The 17426-nt window shown below is 44.8% G+C and overlaps 1 protein-coding gene across 1 annotated transcript in view; it reads left to right on the forward strand.

Moving 5' to 3' along the window:
• Positions 1-983: 983 nt before the first annotated feature.
• The window catches only part of SLC35F3 (solute carrier family 35 member F3), a 296200-nt gene continuing 279757 nt past the window's right edge, over positions 984-17426 (forward strand). Inside the window, exons 1-2 of the mRNA XM_024115727.1 lie at positions 984-1036; positions 1398-1627. Of these exons, the coding sequence (XP_023971495.1) occupies positions 984-1036; positions 1398-1627 (283 nt within the window). The remainder of the gene's footprint in view (positions 1037-1397; positions 1628-17426) is intronic.

Genomic DNA, 17426 nt, shown 5'->3' on the forward strand with positions numbered 1-17426 from the left:
AAGTCACCTTGCGTCTCAGCTTTGACTATGAAATGCCGTTTATTTATTTGGCATTCTAAGCATGGTTTTGGAACCAGGTTTGGAACCAGGTTTCTGTCTTTCCAGGTGGTTTTGCTCATTATTTTAGAATGCGGAGACAGAGAAGGAGAGAGAGAGAGAGAGAGAGAGAGAGGAGAATGCAAGCTCTCTGAGGGCCAGGCGTGACCGAAGTACGCCCACGGCGCAATAAATCAAGTCACCTTGCGTCTCAGCTTTGACTATGAAATGCCGTTTATTTATTTGGCATTCTAAGCATGGTTTTGGAACCAGGTTTGGAACCAGGTTTCTGTCTTTCCAGGTGGTTTTGCTCATTATTTTAGAATGCGGAGACAGAGAAGGAGAGAGAGAGAGAGAGAGAAACTGAACTGAACTACTGAACCAGGAACAGAATGATCTGATAGGTCCTAAGAGAGGGGAGGAGGAGCGCGCCCCCAGCCACAAGGTTGCGGGGAGGAGCGCGCCCTCAGCCCCAGGGTTGCGGGGCGGAGCGCGGGTACCGCGTGCAGTACACTGGCGGCGGGAAGGGGGCAGCAGCGCCCCCGCCTGGTTCCCGCGCTCGGGAGCCGGGCACGTCCCGCCAGCCCAGGTGCCTCGAGAGCGCACACCGCGGCCGGCGCTCTTCCGGATTCGGCGGCTCCCGCGCCTGCCGTGTGCCGGGGCGGCGGCGGCGGCGACAGGCAAGGGGCGCGGCGCCCACTGATTTGCGGCCGGCAGGCTGCAGCGAGCGCCGCGGACCGGCGGGAGCCGGGCTGAGACGCCGCTCCGGCCTCCCACCGCACACCGCGGGGGCGCTCGGGGACCGTGGCGCGGGCGCGCACGGGCGGCGCGGGGACCCTCGCCCGGCCTCGCGCCCACCTTCCCAGGGGCCGCGGCCGCGGGCAGCTCGGGCCCGCGGCCCCTCCGCCTCCAGTCTGGGAGCTCCCGGCCCCACTCTGCCATTGCCTATGGGGATCCGAGAGTTTCCCGGCGGCGCACCCGGGGGCAAAAGCATCACCATGTGAGTAGCGCCCCGCGAGCGGGTGCGCCAGCGGGCGGCCGGGGGCCCTCGGCAGCCGGGACGCCGGGCGGTCTGGGGCTCGGGAGGGGGTGGGCGGCGCGCGCGGTGTAGCTGCTCGGGAAGTTTAGGGCATCCTCTCCCTCTCCACTCGCCCCAACCTGCTCTGCCCCGAAGCGCCCGGCGCGGGGCTCCGGAGACGGGACCCGACGCCCAGGCTGCTGAGGGAGCTGGGGAGCGGTGGGAGCGGGGAAGCGCCGGCCCTGCGGCCGCAGCGGCCCCTAACGGGCCCAGGCTGCGCCCTGCTCGCCCTCCGATCTCACCGCCCTTCTCTCCCTCCCCGCCCACCTGCCCGCGGCCTCAGTGGCATGAGGAGGTCACCGGACGTCAGCCCCAGGAGACTGTCCGACATCAGCCCCCAGCTCCGGCAGCTCAAGTACTTGGTGGTGGACGAGGCGATTAAGGAGGATCTGAAATGGTCGCGCTCGGTGGAGGACCTCACCAGCGGGCCCGTGGGGCTCACGTCCATCGAGGAGCGGATCCTGCGCATCACCGGCTACTACGGCTACCAGCCCTGGGCGGCGAGCTACAAAAGTAAGACCCCCTCGCCGCATTTCCCTGGTCCGCCGGCGCATCTCTCCCTGCGGATGGCACGGCAGCCTCGGGGAGCGCGCGTAGCCCCGCGCCCAGCCGCCCCGCACCCCCCGCTGCTCTGACCGCAGACACTGACCCGGGTTTGCACGTTTTAGGAACAGGCCCGGAGACGGTTTTCCGGCACCTTTGAGAATATCTGATCCATTTTCTTAAATCCCCTCTCCTTCCCACAGACACCTTTCTGTCTTTATCTATTTGCACTTGAGATGTCGCAGTAAGGAGACAGATTGGGAACTCAGTGTATCCTGCACTGTGTGGCTTCTCTGGGGATACGAACGTGTCAGTCGCCCCGGGTCGGGGCTCAGCTGGCTTGGTTAGAGACGACAGACTTAGCACGCCTGGATTTTAACTCTTTCCTGGGTCCCCTAGGCCCCGATGATGGAGGACAATTCTCGGGGCCTTCATTTTATATCTCATTCACTCCCTTTGCCCCAGGTCTTTAGCTGCCCTCAGTGTGGAGGTTCTATATGGATCATTCTAGCGATTGGCATTTGGTCCCTGAGAGATAAACGGTCGGTGCCAGGTGGAGCACCTGAAACTTTTCTTTGCCAGTGGCCCCAGCGGATGGCTCTGGCAATGCTGTGATCAGTTTTACAGACGTTACCTGTGTGACCAGGACTAATTTGGTGGACATTTCTTTCTCTAATTTTGGAAGGGAGAGGTTGGCTATAACAAATTCCAGAACCTATAACTGTAAGCCACAATTCGGTGGCCTCACCACTGTCGTTTGACAAGCAGAAAGAGAGCCGTTTATCACCTCAGTCAGTCAAAGAATTGAGTATCGCTTCGTTCCATATGTAATCAAGACTAACAGCTTCATGATTTTGAGATATGGTGTTACCCTTCATGGCTTGAGATTGGAACATATTTTATTGGTCCTTAGGAACAAAAAAAAAGGCTTTTGTAAATTAGTCTTATTGAGTTCTAAAAATACGTCTCCCTTTAGTTTTTTCATAAAACCCTGGATTCCAAGCCAAAGGTCAGTGGTATGCTAGCAGTTAGCTGGTTACTTTTAAGTTATTTGCAGGAAGAAACATAAGATTTTAATGTTTTGTTTCATGCCCGTTACTTGTTTTTAAAGGTCGGGGTGATTGCCTTTAACTCTGTATCAACCTTTAAAAGGTTATCTGCCTCTCCTCTAATCTCCTGCTTCTGCTGCTAAAATTGTAGCTGATAAATTGGCTTTGGATCCGGGAAGGGAGACAAGGGACCAAATTTTCTTTTCAGCTGAGAAACGTTAGGTATGGGATAAAAGAATGAAAACCCATTGGAAACCATTTCTCTTATAGATAGGGGTAGGACACTCAGTTTCTATTTCCACTTTCTAAATTTCGTGTAGAAATGGTCTGTTTCTTATTTCTCTTCTCAGCTTTCTTAGTAAGAAATTAGAATTGTCTAAAGACAGTTGTACAAATTACAGCCTTCATAGAGCCGTCTATTTAGCCCCTGGAATCATAAGGTTTATCATTGTAATTCTAAATATTTGCAACTGGCCCCATGAGCTTTACAGAAATTTTCACCAAGGCTTGTGACTCTGCAGGGTTGGCGGGGTAGCTTTCGGCAGTGATTGACAGTGTTTGGTACAAACACATTTTATAATTAAGACAGGGGGAAGGCCATATGGAAAATGAGTCCCTTGTACCACCAGTGGTATTCTTAAATACTCTCTCTCTGAGGCTTCATTGAAGGAGTAAAGAGCAGCAGACAAGGGTACAGTGGTCATTGTAATCAGAAGAAAATCAGCTCACTCCCCCCTCTATTGCTGTGAAGATTCTTCTTTATTCCAAGAGATTTCCTTTCTACTAAGATGCTTTAGGTGACACCTGACATTTTGATGAATGAATTGGATTTTAAGTTTAAATTTAGAGAAGCTTATGTTTAATTAATGTAGCCAAAGACGTTTTAGGGTAGTACTTTGGCTGTTTGCTATTTCTACCCAAGTAGAAAAATATAATAAAGAGGCTTATCTATCTGTTGGTATCAGTGAATTTTTTTGTTTGTGGGTTAGTAATCACGCTCGGCTAACTGGAAGAGATGATGATTGTGAAATAAATATTCTTCTCAGGGTGTCCAGAGTAAGTTATGGGATGTTCCAAGCCTCATCCTTGACATTGTTGTGTCGCCTTTGAGTCATCTTTCAAAGTGGCTTCTCTGTGTCCCCACTGAGGGAGTTGACAGCGAGAGTGTCTGGACTAGTTGAGAGTGTAAGTTAGCTGCCTTTGTAGCAGCAGAAATTATTTGAATGACCAAGTACTCACTGTTATCCTCTTAATTTTTAGACTTTGTTTTGGGTGGTGAAGATAAATGAGGTAATTGCAAACAGTGCAGAAATGATCTTTGTTTGGGATTCTCAGCCCAAACAGTGAGTTGAACAGATTTTACTCTCGACAAGTGACTTCTTGGGAGGAATTGTTTAAAAAAATCCTAAAGACCCCTGGGTCTGAGAGGGTTGGTTTGTATGTAACATTCAACTGAGAATTAAGCTGTTGATACAAACAAGCAGGTGGGAGGGTTGAATTCCTCTTCTCGGTAGCCACAGCCCTCCGCTTCCACATTGCCTGTTTTTGAACCAAACGCCTGGGCAGTTTTCCTGCAGATTCCTTGGCTTCCCAGCTGCGAGTGTACCCAGAGCCTGGAAGGCACGTGGTCCACAGTAGTTGCTCAGTTAATATTGGGTTTTTTAAAAAATATATTAAAAAAATTTTTTTTATTGTGGTAAAAATCACATAACATAAAACATATTACTTTAACCATATTTAACTGTACGGTTCAGTGGCACTAAGTACATTCACATTGTTGTGCAACTCTCACCATCATTCATCTCCCAAATTTTTCACCTTCCTAAACAGAAACTCGGTTCCCATTAAACACTAACTCCCTATTTCCCCTCCCCACCTCCACCCCCGGCCCCTGGCATCTACCAGTGTACCTTCTGAGTCTATGAATTTGACTGTTTTAGGTATCTCATATAAGTGGAATCAAACAGTATTTGTCTGCATCTCATGTATATTGGAATTCATTTTTAAAGTTAACTTTAATATATGTCCTGCAAACAGATTGTACCTTCTTTTTTTTCCCCCCCGTGCTATATAGTTGGCCCTCATCAGCCATCTACTTCATACATAGTAGTGTACATACCTCAATCCCAATCTCCCAATCCATCCTACCTCCCCCTACCCCCTTGCTGTCCATATGTTTCTCTTCCCCCCCTCCCCGTGCTATATAGTTGGCCCTCATCAGCCATCTACTTCATACATAGTAGTGTACATACATCAATCCCAATCTCCCATCTACTTCATACATAGTAGTGTACATACCTCAATCCCAATCTCCCAATCCATCCTACCTCCCCCTACCCCCTTGCTGTCCATATGTTTCTTTTCTACGTCTGTGTCTCTGTTTCTGCTTTGCAAATAGGTTCATCTGTACCATTTTTCTAAATTCCACATATATGCATTAATATATGATATTTGTTTTTCTCTTTCTGACTTACTGCGCTCTGTATGAGAGTCTCTAGGTCTGTCCACGTCTCTGCAAATAGTGAAATTTTGTTCCTTTTTATGGCCGAGTGATATTCCATTGTATATATGTACACCATATTCTTTATCCATTCCTCTGTTGATGGACATTTAGATTGCTTCCATGTCCCAGCTAGTTGCTCAGTTAATATTTGTTGAATGAGTGAATGGATGCGGCCTGAAACATCGACCCCTGGAAGAGAGAACCTTTGAATGTACCTTCATAGTGATCTGTATTATTTAATTCTTTTTTTGGCCACTCTGCACGGCTTGCAGGATCCTAGTTTCCCGAGCAGGGATTGAACCTGGGCCCTCGGCAGTGAAAGCGTGGAGTCCTAACCACTGGACCACCAGGGAATTCCCTATTACTTAATTCTTTATGCTGACTTATGTTAGGTTGGAATTGCTTTACCCTTTCCTTATTCTTCCATGGTAAGTGCCATCCTTGGCTTTCTTTCATCCTTTTTTTTTGAATTGTCTTTAGTTTATTTAAATACAATGAATTACGCTGACTGATTTTCTAATATTAAAATAATCGTGCATGCCTACAGCAAACTCTCATGATGTTTTTGTGTTTTGGTTTTTAATTGACGTATAGTGAACCATAGACTACACCAGAATCCTTTTTTTTTGAATTGTCTTTAGTTTATTTAAATATAATGAATTACGCTGACTGATTTTCTAATATTAAAATAATCGTGCATGCCTACAGCAAACTCTCATGATGTTTTTGTGTTTTGGTTTTTAATTGACGTATAGTTGATTTACAATGTTGTGTTTCTGGTGTATAGTAAAGTGATTCAGTTATACATATATCCTTTTTCATATTCTTTTCCATTATGGTTTATTACAGGATATTGAATATAGTTCCCTGTGCTATACAATAGGGCCTTGTTGTTTATCCATCTTATGTATAATAGTTTGCATCTGCTAATCCCAAACTCCCAATCCAATCCAACCCTCCCCCGCTCCCCTTCCTCCTTGGCAACCACAATAGGCCAGAATTCTCGATGGCAAGCTTTGAGTTAGCCCAGCGTTTCTCACCTTCAGCACTCCTGACACTTTGTGCTGAATAATCCTTTATTATGGGGGGAGAGCAGCATCCCTGGCCTCTAGTTCACCCCCCCCCAAGTTGTGACAACCAAAAGTGTTTCCAAACAATGCCGGATGTCCCGTAGGAGTGATGACAAGCCCTCATTGAGCCTCACCCCAAATTTCTGCTGCAAGTGAACTGTCTTCCGTGGAGCAGTTGTGCTAACTGAGCAGGTCTGCCTTCTGAATTCCGGGCCTTCTCTTCTCTTCCTTCTTCCTGAACCACTTCTTGGGTTTCCAGGAGGGGCCAGGCTAGAATAAACATCTTTCTGAAAGAGCCGGTTGCTTCTGCAGCTAAACGTGATTCCACACCCACTCACCGTAAACTGATACCCTGTAGAAAGTGCTTCAGAACTCAGAACAGTTTGGAAAGCTTTTCTAGTGATTTCCTTCCCCCTCCCACCTGTGCCACAGCAGAAGAGAAATGGCTGGCTGGAATCTCTTCTGCCTCCCCGTTTCTTATTGCTCTGGGATAGATCGCAGTTGGGGAGGAGATGGCCATGGCCGTGGAGAGGAAGAGGAGGGGCGGAGAGCAGGACTGAGCCATCCCGATAGTGGACAGCAGAGGCCCAGGATGCAGTGGGGCACTGGCGGCATTTGAGCACAGGGAGGCTGGAAGCAGTGGGTCTTGGAGATCCCAGACACAGGTTCTTATGCGGGATGAAAGAACATCTATATATGCTCCTTTATTTTCATTTATTCATTTAGCGAAGTTTTTTTTTGTTTTGCGGTACGCGGGCCTCTCGCTGTTGTGGCCTCTCCCGTTGCGGAGCACAGGCTCCGGATGCGCAGGCTCAGCGGCCATGGCTCACGGGCCCAGCCGCCCCGCGGCACGTGGGATCTTCCCGGACCTGGGCACGAACCCGCGTCCGCTGCATCGGCAGGCGGACTCTCAACCACTGCGCCACCAGGGAAGCCCCATTTAGCAAAGTTTTTGAGAGCATTTATGATGCCCATGGCTGAGGTGTGCCCTTGTCGAGAAACAGAAATCCACAGACACATTGTTCACAGCAGGGATGCGTTACTTAGCAAAAGGTTTCCCTAAAGGATGTTTTCACACAGTGAGCTCACAAACTTTTCTAGTAAAGAAACTTTCTAGGAATAGCTTTTGGAGCTATGCACTTGACTATACTATACACTTGACTCCTGAATGGGCTTATTAATAATTCATGGTGCTGGTATGTGCAAATACAAATGATTTTTTTTTTTAATGCTGATGGGTTTAGTTTTTAAGTCATTTTTAGAGTAGACGGTAGACTAATCCCAAATGGCCACCCCATCTCCAGCCTATCCCATCCAGCCTGCCATTGGCGACTTGAATCAAGGTTAAGAGCCTGCGGATTACTGAGCAAAACCCAGTTTACGTCGGGGGAGGTTTCATAGTTCAAGCTGAGAAAACGTGAGGGCATTGAATAGCTCACCTAGTGACAAGGAAATCGCATGTTTCAGGATCCTCCAGGTTTCAAATGTTAGGAAGGGTGATGGGGGGGGAGGTTTATGGAGAAGGACAATCTTTCTACTTCTGTGTGCCCTTTCAGACCAGACCGTGAGTAGAGGTTGCTTATGTGGTTTCCAGTGATAACCGGAACAGTGGCTCGTAGTATACTTGAATTCATGGTGAGCAACTTCTGTTTGATCCTCCCAAGATGGTAAAGGTCAGGTCAGCAATTCAAAAATGACCCACTTGGAAGAGCTGTATAATTTGGTTGTAAAAGTTTATTCTAGAATGGAATTTTTTTTCATAATCTTTTGCATTATGGTTTATTCTAGAATATTGAATATAGTTCCCTGATACTGAATATAGTTTATTATAGGATATTGAATATAGTTTCTGTTATGGTTTATTATAGGATATTGAATATAGTAGGACCTTGTTGTTTATCCATCCTATATATAATAGTTTGCACCTTCTAATCCTAAACTCCCAATCCATCCCTCCCCCACCCCCTCTCCCCCTTGGCAACCACAAGTCTGTTCTCTATGTCTGTGAATCTGTTTCTGTTTCGTAGATAAGTTCATTTGTGTCATATTTTAGATTCCACATGTAAGTGATATCATATGATATTTGTCCCTCTCTGTCTGACTTACTCCACTTAGTATGATAATCTCTAGGTCCATCCATGTTGCTGCAAATGGCATTATAGATTGAAAAGATTTTAAAAGGAAAAAAGTTGGAGGGGAGCGGGGGTAGGGTGGGGAGGGCATAGAGCATAACATTTTCTAATGTCTCAGAGAATCAATTTTATTCCTGAATGTGAATCCATGCTAACAATTTAGTAAATAGCTTTCTGAGATTTGAGAAGATTAAAATGCAGAACTCTTCTTTTTGAAGGGAACACATTTCTCCCCAGTACACTCAGATCATTGACCGGGAGTTATAAACCCTTTGCAAATGGTCCAGATTCTCACCTCCAGGAAAAACCTAGTCTTCCTGGTTTTGGAAGAGGCTTGGGCAAGGAGATTTCTCCCTGTTCTTCACAAGTCTATCCTGAGCTTCTACTAAGTGCCTAGTCTGAAATAAAACACTCCAGTGTTGAGTGTTTCTCCTTTCCTTAAGCAGCTGGAAGAAATCAGGTGAGTTGCGTTAAAAAATGAATCCACATGTGTATGAGCCATTGAACTCTGTTAAGTGTTTCACTGAGCGTTGATAAGGATGCTGACTGAATCGTAGCTCCTCATGAAGGAGGGGACCACTGCAGTTTTTTCTGTGTTGTCAGGAGAAGCAGAAGGGATAGAATCCACACGGGGAGCTCTCTTCACATCCCAGCAGCGTCTCTGCTGGCAAGTTACTCACCTCTGTGAGCCTCTGTTTTCTCATCTACAAAATGGGGGTGAATATAACTGCTTTTCAGGATGGTCATGAGGATGAAATGAAATCATGCATATCTAGCATCTATCCCTTTGCCTGGCATCCACAAATGCGCCTTTATTTTCATTTATTCACTTCGCAAACTTTTTGAGCATGTACCAGGTGCCAGAATATAGAGAGAAAGTGATGGGAGACAAGAGTTATTTTTTTTCTTTATTAAGTAGGAAATGTGGAGTAATCTGTTATTAATAAATTTGCGTATTTATAAGACATTCTAAAAGAGAAAAGCCAGAATAGAAAGTCAAGATTCTTAAAAATTTCTTAGCCTACTTTTTAAGTTTAATAGGATTGAATCTTCTGAATCTGCAGGAAAACACAGAAGAAATTAATAATAAACTTCAGTCTGACATATTTTCTAATTCTATGCAAAATGAGAAAAGTCTAAAATACCATTTGATACTGTGCATGAATTACTACAAGACAGTGTACAAATTATTTGTACTGGGAAACGAGTTCTTGCCTTCAAATCTTACAGACTGGAGGGAGAGGAAAGTGAAATAATAGGTGTGATAAAGGTTGGCTCTGGAGTGGTGAGTTTCAGGTCAGAAGCTGGAGGAGTAATAAACCACAGGAAGTGGGTGGAGGGGAGGTTTGCAGTTCAGGCAAAGGAACAGTATACGCACAGCAATGTACTTGAGCTGTTCATGAAGGTCATCCAGCTTGACTGGAGCATAGCGTCACAGAAATGTACAAGATAAAGTTGGACTGTGAGTGGAAACTGACATTATGCTCTGGTCATTTGACGTGCATCATCAGGAGGGCCATTAATGCACAAATGCCACCTTACTCATCCAAGGCCCAGTCTCAGCATCACTTCTCCCAGGGAGCCTCCCTGACTGTGTTGGATCCGGTGAGGTGTCCTTGCTTGGGCTCCTATGGTGCTGTCACTTCCTGTACATATTGTCATAGTTTAATCGTGTGGCTGAAACCTACAGATGGAAAGCTCTGCAAGGGCAGGGCTCTTTATCATGTCACCAGCCCTCAGTGTGGCTCTTGGAACGTAGAACTGTGATGATTCTATCCCCAGATCACAGAGTGTCTCTGGCACCTGAATTGATAAACATTTGTTAAATGTACTAACGAAAGGCCATTTACACACACACAGAGACAGTTCCCAAGCATCTCCATTTCTGTGGGGTCTTCCAGAATTATCCTCCATAGAACACTTCTGATTGCCTTTCTCAGTCAAGAAATGGGACGCCCACTGCTTGGTCACCTAAAAACACTGACAAGCAATCTCACTCCTAGAGCTTACATTCCTCAGTCTCATGTCAGTGTTTTGCCTCGTTCTGAAAGCCTCACTTTAAAAGCAATTTGGAAGAAATGAACAGGGAAGAAGAGAAAATGGATCAGTGGGATTTAAAAACGTGTTCTGTAGGCAAGGTTTAAATATTGGGGGAGAGAGAGGTGAATCAGGCAAACAACATGTCTTTATGAGAACAATTGGAGTGGACACCTGTGGGAGTGGACGCCTTCCCAGCTCACCGTAACCCCCTTAACTGCCCTGCACCGTGTCTTCAGGGTGTGCCCTTAGCATCACCTTCCTCCTGGACACCATAGATTAGATTGGGGTGGACCCTTGACCCACAGTCACTTGACCAGTATCTCCCTCCTGGAATTTGAGATTAATTTGGTCTAGTTGGTGTGGTCTTTTAAGTGGAGGAGAAGCTATGAGGGAGCTAGCCTGGCTTTCCTGTGGAGGGAGAGGCAGAGAAAGCTGGTCCACGTAGAGGGAAGAATAAAGCAGGTGTGTAAGCAACCCAGAGAGAGACTTGACGTTTTCCTTCACTCCACACTGGGTACCATTTCCCTCCAACATCAAGATCTTGCTGTAGTGCCTCCTCCAAGCTCCAGGAGACACCACTGTTGCAACGCAACAGCCCCTTCCTGTGAAGTGAGCGGAAGCTAAGTTTTGTCCCATGCAACTGCGGACTCCTAGCTGAAGAAGATTTCTGAGCTACTTCTGCTCAGGCCCACGTAGGACAGAACAAGGATGTACATACCAAAGAATTTTTCGTTGGAAATGAGAAATCACTTCCTGACTGCTGAGATAAAGAAGGTCCTGGAGCCTCCATCACTGGAGAGCTTCAAAAAGAGGTGGACACCCAGCAACCCCAGGTGCATTGAGTATTTCCTTACCCTGTGTCAGGGGATTGAAGTAGATTTTTTTTAACACATGATGTCTTTTGGTTCAATTCTTTGGTGAATGTGCATCGATCAGTAGAGTAATAGACCAGTTTTGTTTTCTTATCTTATTGCAAAGCCTAGAAAGGGACTGGGACAATTAGGAATCTGGCCAATTCTTTTGGTTAATGATGGTGACAAGCCCTTGAACAATTGCCTGGGACGTGGGCACATTTTTTTCTTATGCAGCTTGAGGTAGCCTTAATTTATGACAGCCTTCGAGATGGTAGGAAATAAATTGCTCTTCTCAGGTGATTTGCAGCCTAGAAGGCTCAAGGCTGTTGTGGAGCTCTGCGATAGAGAGATATTTAGTGTAACTTCTCAGAACCGTTTTCCAGTTGTGATACGTGTTTTCTGTGACATTCAGATTTGCTCCTTGTCAGTCATCCATAGTACTTGACTAGATAAGAATTTCTTAGGAGAATTATTTTTATCCTTTTTCATCATCTAGTTTGTACCCATGTAGTGTTATAAAAACTTGCATATGTCCTCAGAGTTTTATTCAGAAGGGCCAGAAGAAAGATGCTATTTAATGAATACCATCTTTCCTTCCTTAATTTTCTTTTTAGAAATTGTTTGCTTATTTTCAGTGAATGTATATGAAGATGTCCTGTCCTTAAAAAAAAGAATATAATTATGATCGTAGGTATGAAACAGTTCGGTTTTGTTTGTGCAGTGTTCTTCTCATGCCATGCACGTGTGAGAGTTTAAGAACCACTCTTTATTGACAAGTGCGTTATGCTGGCAGTTGATACCGAGGAAGGACTTGAACTTCCCACCTCTATACCATTTTTTTAAGAGAAAGAATGAAATCGTTTGAAGATTTAAATGCCATAATCCAGAACAGCAGATTTCAAGGGTTTATCCAAACTCTTTCCTTTTAAGTCAGCATTTGGTTTTATTAAATATTTAACATGAACATTTTTGGTAGGTGTATCTGATTTTATGCTGTCGGTGTGTTTTCAGTTCCATGTCAATGAAATTTATGTAATTTGAATTTATTCTAAAAGCACTAGGAAAACTAGTAGTGGTGCATGTGTCATTGTGTTTGTTCTATCTGTAACCTGCATGTGTCTTGTTTCCCTCGGAATACATGGAAGAGTTTCAGTGTGGTGGCTGGAAGGTAGAGAGAGGAACGCTTTCAGACCAGACCCCGCTGCCACAATTCTCCCTCCTGAGAAGCCTGTAGGCCAGGCAGGGGCTTCAGACAATCACTGCATGAAGTTTCAAACACTACTCATGGAAGGGTTCATTGGTCAATGGTTTGGAAACAAATCAAACAATGGAACCTGATGTGAATGCATATTCGTTGATCCATTCATCCACCCATCCATCCCTCCAATCACTCACTCACTCATTCATTCAGACATCAAATAGTTCATTGCTTCTAATAGGCAGTAAATATTTTCACTTCTAAGATAAACATACACTAAATATATGGCATATTTCCTGGTTACTATTTCCTAAAAAATTACAGAGCAGGGAGACAAGACAGACATAACCTACTCCATGAAGTCCCATACTTTCCTTGTTTTGGGGCCATCTCACAGGTGGATTACATGTTTCTTTTTGGTGCTTCCCTAACTAAACATCTTGGGGTATTTTGGATACACATTGACCAGCCTTACACTAAACTCTATTATATACATATTATTGCATAATATTTTATTATGGGCACCATGAACAGTTAGTTAGCGTCAGGATAGGGTCTGAGCCTCAGTGAAGTTCTTTTTCTCTTCCTTTGGAAACTTGAGTTCTGCTGTTGTAGTGAGAGTTCTAATTTGTTCTTTTGTTTTAGCCCAGGCATGAAACATTTTTTCTTTTTCATGTAATCATGCAACAACAAAGATTTTTGACTGACTTGATGAGATTAAGCTACTAAGCCCACACGTTTTTTTCTCTAATGTTCTCTGCCGCAGGCATTTCGTTTCTTTCCAGCTCTGAACAAAGCTAGCCTGAGACCTGAGACGTTTTTCTTCCTCTAACTAGGGTCCTAACAGAAATAGCAGTAGACTGGATTTCAGGGGAGTTGGGATTTACTTCCAGCTCTCCGTGTTCTTTCCCGTGCTACTGCCTATTCTGCTTGTACAGTTGCTCCAGTTCCTTTAAGAGAAAATCCCCATGTCCATAGAAATACTCCTTTAAAGCTATTCTCTGGGTTGTTCAGCTGAAGAATCATATCATGTCCAGTTCTTCTAGATGTGAAGGGAGTGATGTTTCTAAGAGGCATCTCTACTTTTCTCTGTTAATAAAAATCAAAACATCCTGATTAACGTGCCTGTTACTTTGAATATAGATATATGTATATATGTATTTTATTGAAATATAGTTGATTTACAATGTTAGTTTCAGGTGTCCAGCAAAGTGATTCAATCATATATATATTATATATATATATATATTTTTTTGTTTTGTTTTGTTTTTCAGATTCTTTTCCCTTATAGGCTATTACACAACATTGAGTATAGTTCTGTGTGCTATACTTAGGTCCTTGTCGGCTATCTCTTTTATACATAGTAGTGTGTTTATGTCAATTCCAAATTCCTAATCTGTCCCCTGATCCAATCGTAAGTTTGTCCTCTATGTCTGTGGGTCTGTCTCTATGCTGTATACAAGTTCATCTGCATCTTTTTTTTTTAATATTCCACATATAAGTGACATCATACGATATTTGTCTTTCTCTGTCTGGCTTACTTCACTCAGTATGATCATCTCTAGGTCCATCCACTTTGCTGCAAATGGCATTATTTCATTCCTTTTTATGGCTGAGTAGTATTCCGTTGTATAAATATACCACATCTTCTTTATCCATTCATCTGTCAATGAACATTTAGGTTGCTTCCATGTCCTGGCTATTGTGAATGGTCTGCAGTGAATATTGGGGTGCATGTTATCTTTTCGAATTATGGCTTTCTCCAGATATATGCCCAGGAGTGGGATTGCTGGATCTTATGGTAGCTCTGTTTTCAGTTTCTTAAGGAACCTCCATGCTGTTCTCCATAGTGGCTACACCAACTTACATTTCCACCAACAGTGTAGGAGGGTTCCTTTTTCTGCACACCCTTTCCACCACTTATTATTTGTAGACTTTTTGATGATGGCCATTCTGGCTGGTGCTGGGTGATCCTGGAACCACTTCCCCATGTGTGGATGAGTCTAAGACTCAGGGATGAGTTTGAGCTAAAATATAGGATGAGGTTGAGTTGTTGGAGGACAGTGTCTAGCTCCCCCCTCCTTTCCTGTCTTGCTTGCCTCCTTCCTAGGCCCCCACCTTCTCTTTGAACTGCGCACATGGAAGTCTGAGCATGGAGAGGAGGCTGTGCGTCTTTGGAACTGCTGCTTCCTGATGGTCAGCAAGTGACCAAAATCACTTGAATCAGTACCTAGGGACCTGGATTTCTCTACTGTTTTCTCGTTGATGTGGCTTCTGTAGGGGTGGGAGGTGGCTTAGTCAGCCAGGGTCCCTTGGCCACCTTGCACTTGATGAAAGGCCAGGATGTGACAAGATAATAGTTATCTTCTAGTGGCTTCCATCTCTTGTCCCAAGGCCTCAGCAGTGTACTGAGACTGCCTCATTTTCTGTGTAGAGGTGTCTGTGTTGCTTTGGGGGAAACAGAATAAAGAAAAAACACACTATTTTCCTTTACATTTTACTCTCTGAATAGTACCTCACGTCTGACATTTCTGGTCACCAAATGTGTGGTAGTTTTCCCCATACCAAACAATTCTGTGACACCAGCTGGGTGTGCTACAATTTAACTCATTTCTGACACTGTCTTTCTGGAGATGGCGTCAGATCCCACAGGTTAAGGGATCTGTCCCACAAGACTGCCCCTTACTTCAGATGCCAATCACTAGTAGAGATTTCTACAGTCCCCTCCTTGGGTTCATTTAAGTTGCTAAAGTGGCTCACAGAACTCAGGAAAACAATTTACTTACTAGATCATCTGTTTATCGTGAAAGGATGTAACTTAAGAACAGCCCAGTGGAAAGATGCATAGAGCAAGGGATGTGGGAATGGGCACAGAGCTTCCATGCCCGCTCTGGGTGCACCACCCTCCCAGCACCTCCACATGCTATGTCCATCAGTCTGGAACTTTCCAAACTCCCTCCTCTTGGGTTTTTTTGGAAGACCCACTACCTAGGTGTTTCTGATTAAATCATTGGCCGGTGGTGGTTGTTTCACCCTCCAGTCCCTCTCCTCTCCTGGAGATGGGGGTAGGTGGGACAGAAAGTAAGAACCCTCTAATGAATTGGTTCCCCTGGCAACCAGCCCCCATCCTTAGGGGCTTTCCAAAAGTCACTTCATTAACATAAACTCAGGTGTGGTTGAAAGAGGCTTGTTATGAATAACAAAAGACATGTTTCCTGTTTTTATCACTTAGGAAATTCCAAGGGGTTTAGGAGCTCAGTGCCAGAAATGGGGATGAAAACCAAATACATATTTTTTACTAGAAATCACAATATCACCCATAGGTATAAAAGACATTTTGGAGGCAATTGGAGGAAATTTGAATGTCTATAGTTTATTAAATTATTTTATGGAATATTGTTATTTTTCTTGGGCTTAATAATACTAGTGTGGTTATATAGGAGAATGTCCTTATTCCTAAGAGATACTGAAGTATTTAGGGATAGAGTGTTGTTATGTTTGTCATGTACTTCAAGTAGTTCAACAAAATCAATTATAGATAGATAGTTAGATTGAATGACAGATGAACAGAATGTGGCAAAATTTTAATTTTTGGTGAATCTAAATGATAGATATATGTGTGTTCATTGGACTGTTTTCTCAGCCTTTCGGTAAATGTGAACATTTTCAAAATAAAAATGTCGTCGTTTCAGCCAATGGCATAGCATAGCCCAGGCCTTAAAGGGTTAGAGTTATTGTAACCGAGACCCTACCCTACGGGGCCCCCCCAGGACAGACCCTTCCCCCATATCCTCTGCTGTAGCTCCTCTCTGAAGCACCCAAATAATACTACCTCATGCATATTTCCTGAGTAGTTTTACAGATGCTAAAACCACCACCAAATGGAAGAAATTCACTACTCAGTGATGAGGAGCCCCCAGACCTACTGGCACCTAAAGACCCCTGTGACACCGCCCTGTTACCTCACCATCAGCCAATCAGAGAATCGTGCACAAGCTCATCACATACCCTGCAACCCCCCATTCCTTTACCTGGCCTTTAAAAATGCTTTGCTGAAACCCTTTGGGGAGTTTGGGGCTTTTGGGGCATGAGCCACCCGTTCTCCTTGCTCGGCTCTGCAACAGACCTTTCTCTGCTCCAAACTCTGACATTTCGGTTTTTTTAGCCTTGCTGTGCATTGGGCACAGAGACTTGTAACATTATTATATCAGAATTTATCCAAAAAGCAGGGAGAATTGTGTGCACTCTGACATGTTGTCTCAGGGAAGGTGGAGGTTCTACACTTCCCAGGCAGCACTGTCACTGGTTCCCTACAGCATTCAGTGCTTGTGCGGTCTTCCAGGTAGGACTGAACCCAACTGTTATGGTCTAAGTGTTTTTGTCCCCGGAAAATGTGCATGTTGAAATCCTAACCCCCAGTGTGATGGAATAAGGAGGTGGGCCTTTGGGAGGTGATTAGGTCATGAGGTGGAGCCTTCATGAATAGGGTTAGTGCCCTTCTAAGAAGAGTGCAGAGAGCTAGGTCACTCTCTTTATACCATGTGAGGACACAATGAGAAGATGGCCATCTACAGCCCGGAAGAGGGCTTTCACCAGAACCCAGCTGTGCTGACACCCTCATGTCAGACTTCCAGCCTCCAGAACTGTGGGAAATGAATTTCTGCCGCTCCGTCTGTGGCACCTGTGATAGCAGCCCGAACCGACCGGGACCCGCAGGGGGCATCTGCCTTGGTCTCCATGCCCCACCTCTGGCCACATCACTGTCCCCCAAACATGCTCTTCAGCTGGACGTGTTTGTGGCATAGATCGTTTTCATCAATGTATACCTATCCCTAAACTCATCCATTTGTATACATGGCTTTTGGTATGTTAATCATACCTCAATAAAGTGTGGGTTTTTTTTTTTTTTTTTTTTTTTTTTTT

The sequence above is a fragment of the Physeter macrocephalus genome, chromosome 20 (genome assembly GCF_002837175.3).
Source record: "Physeter macrocephalus isolate SW-GA chromosome 20, ASM283717v5, whole genome shotgun sequence".
Classification (NCBI taxonomy): Eukaryota; Metazoa; Chordata; class Mammalia; order Artiodactyla; family Physeteridae; genus Physeter; species Physeter macrocephalus.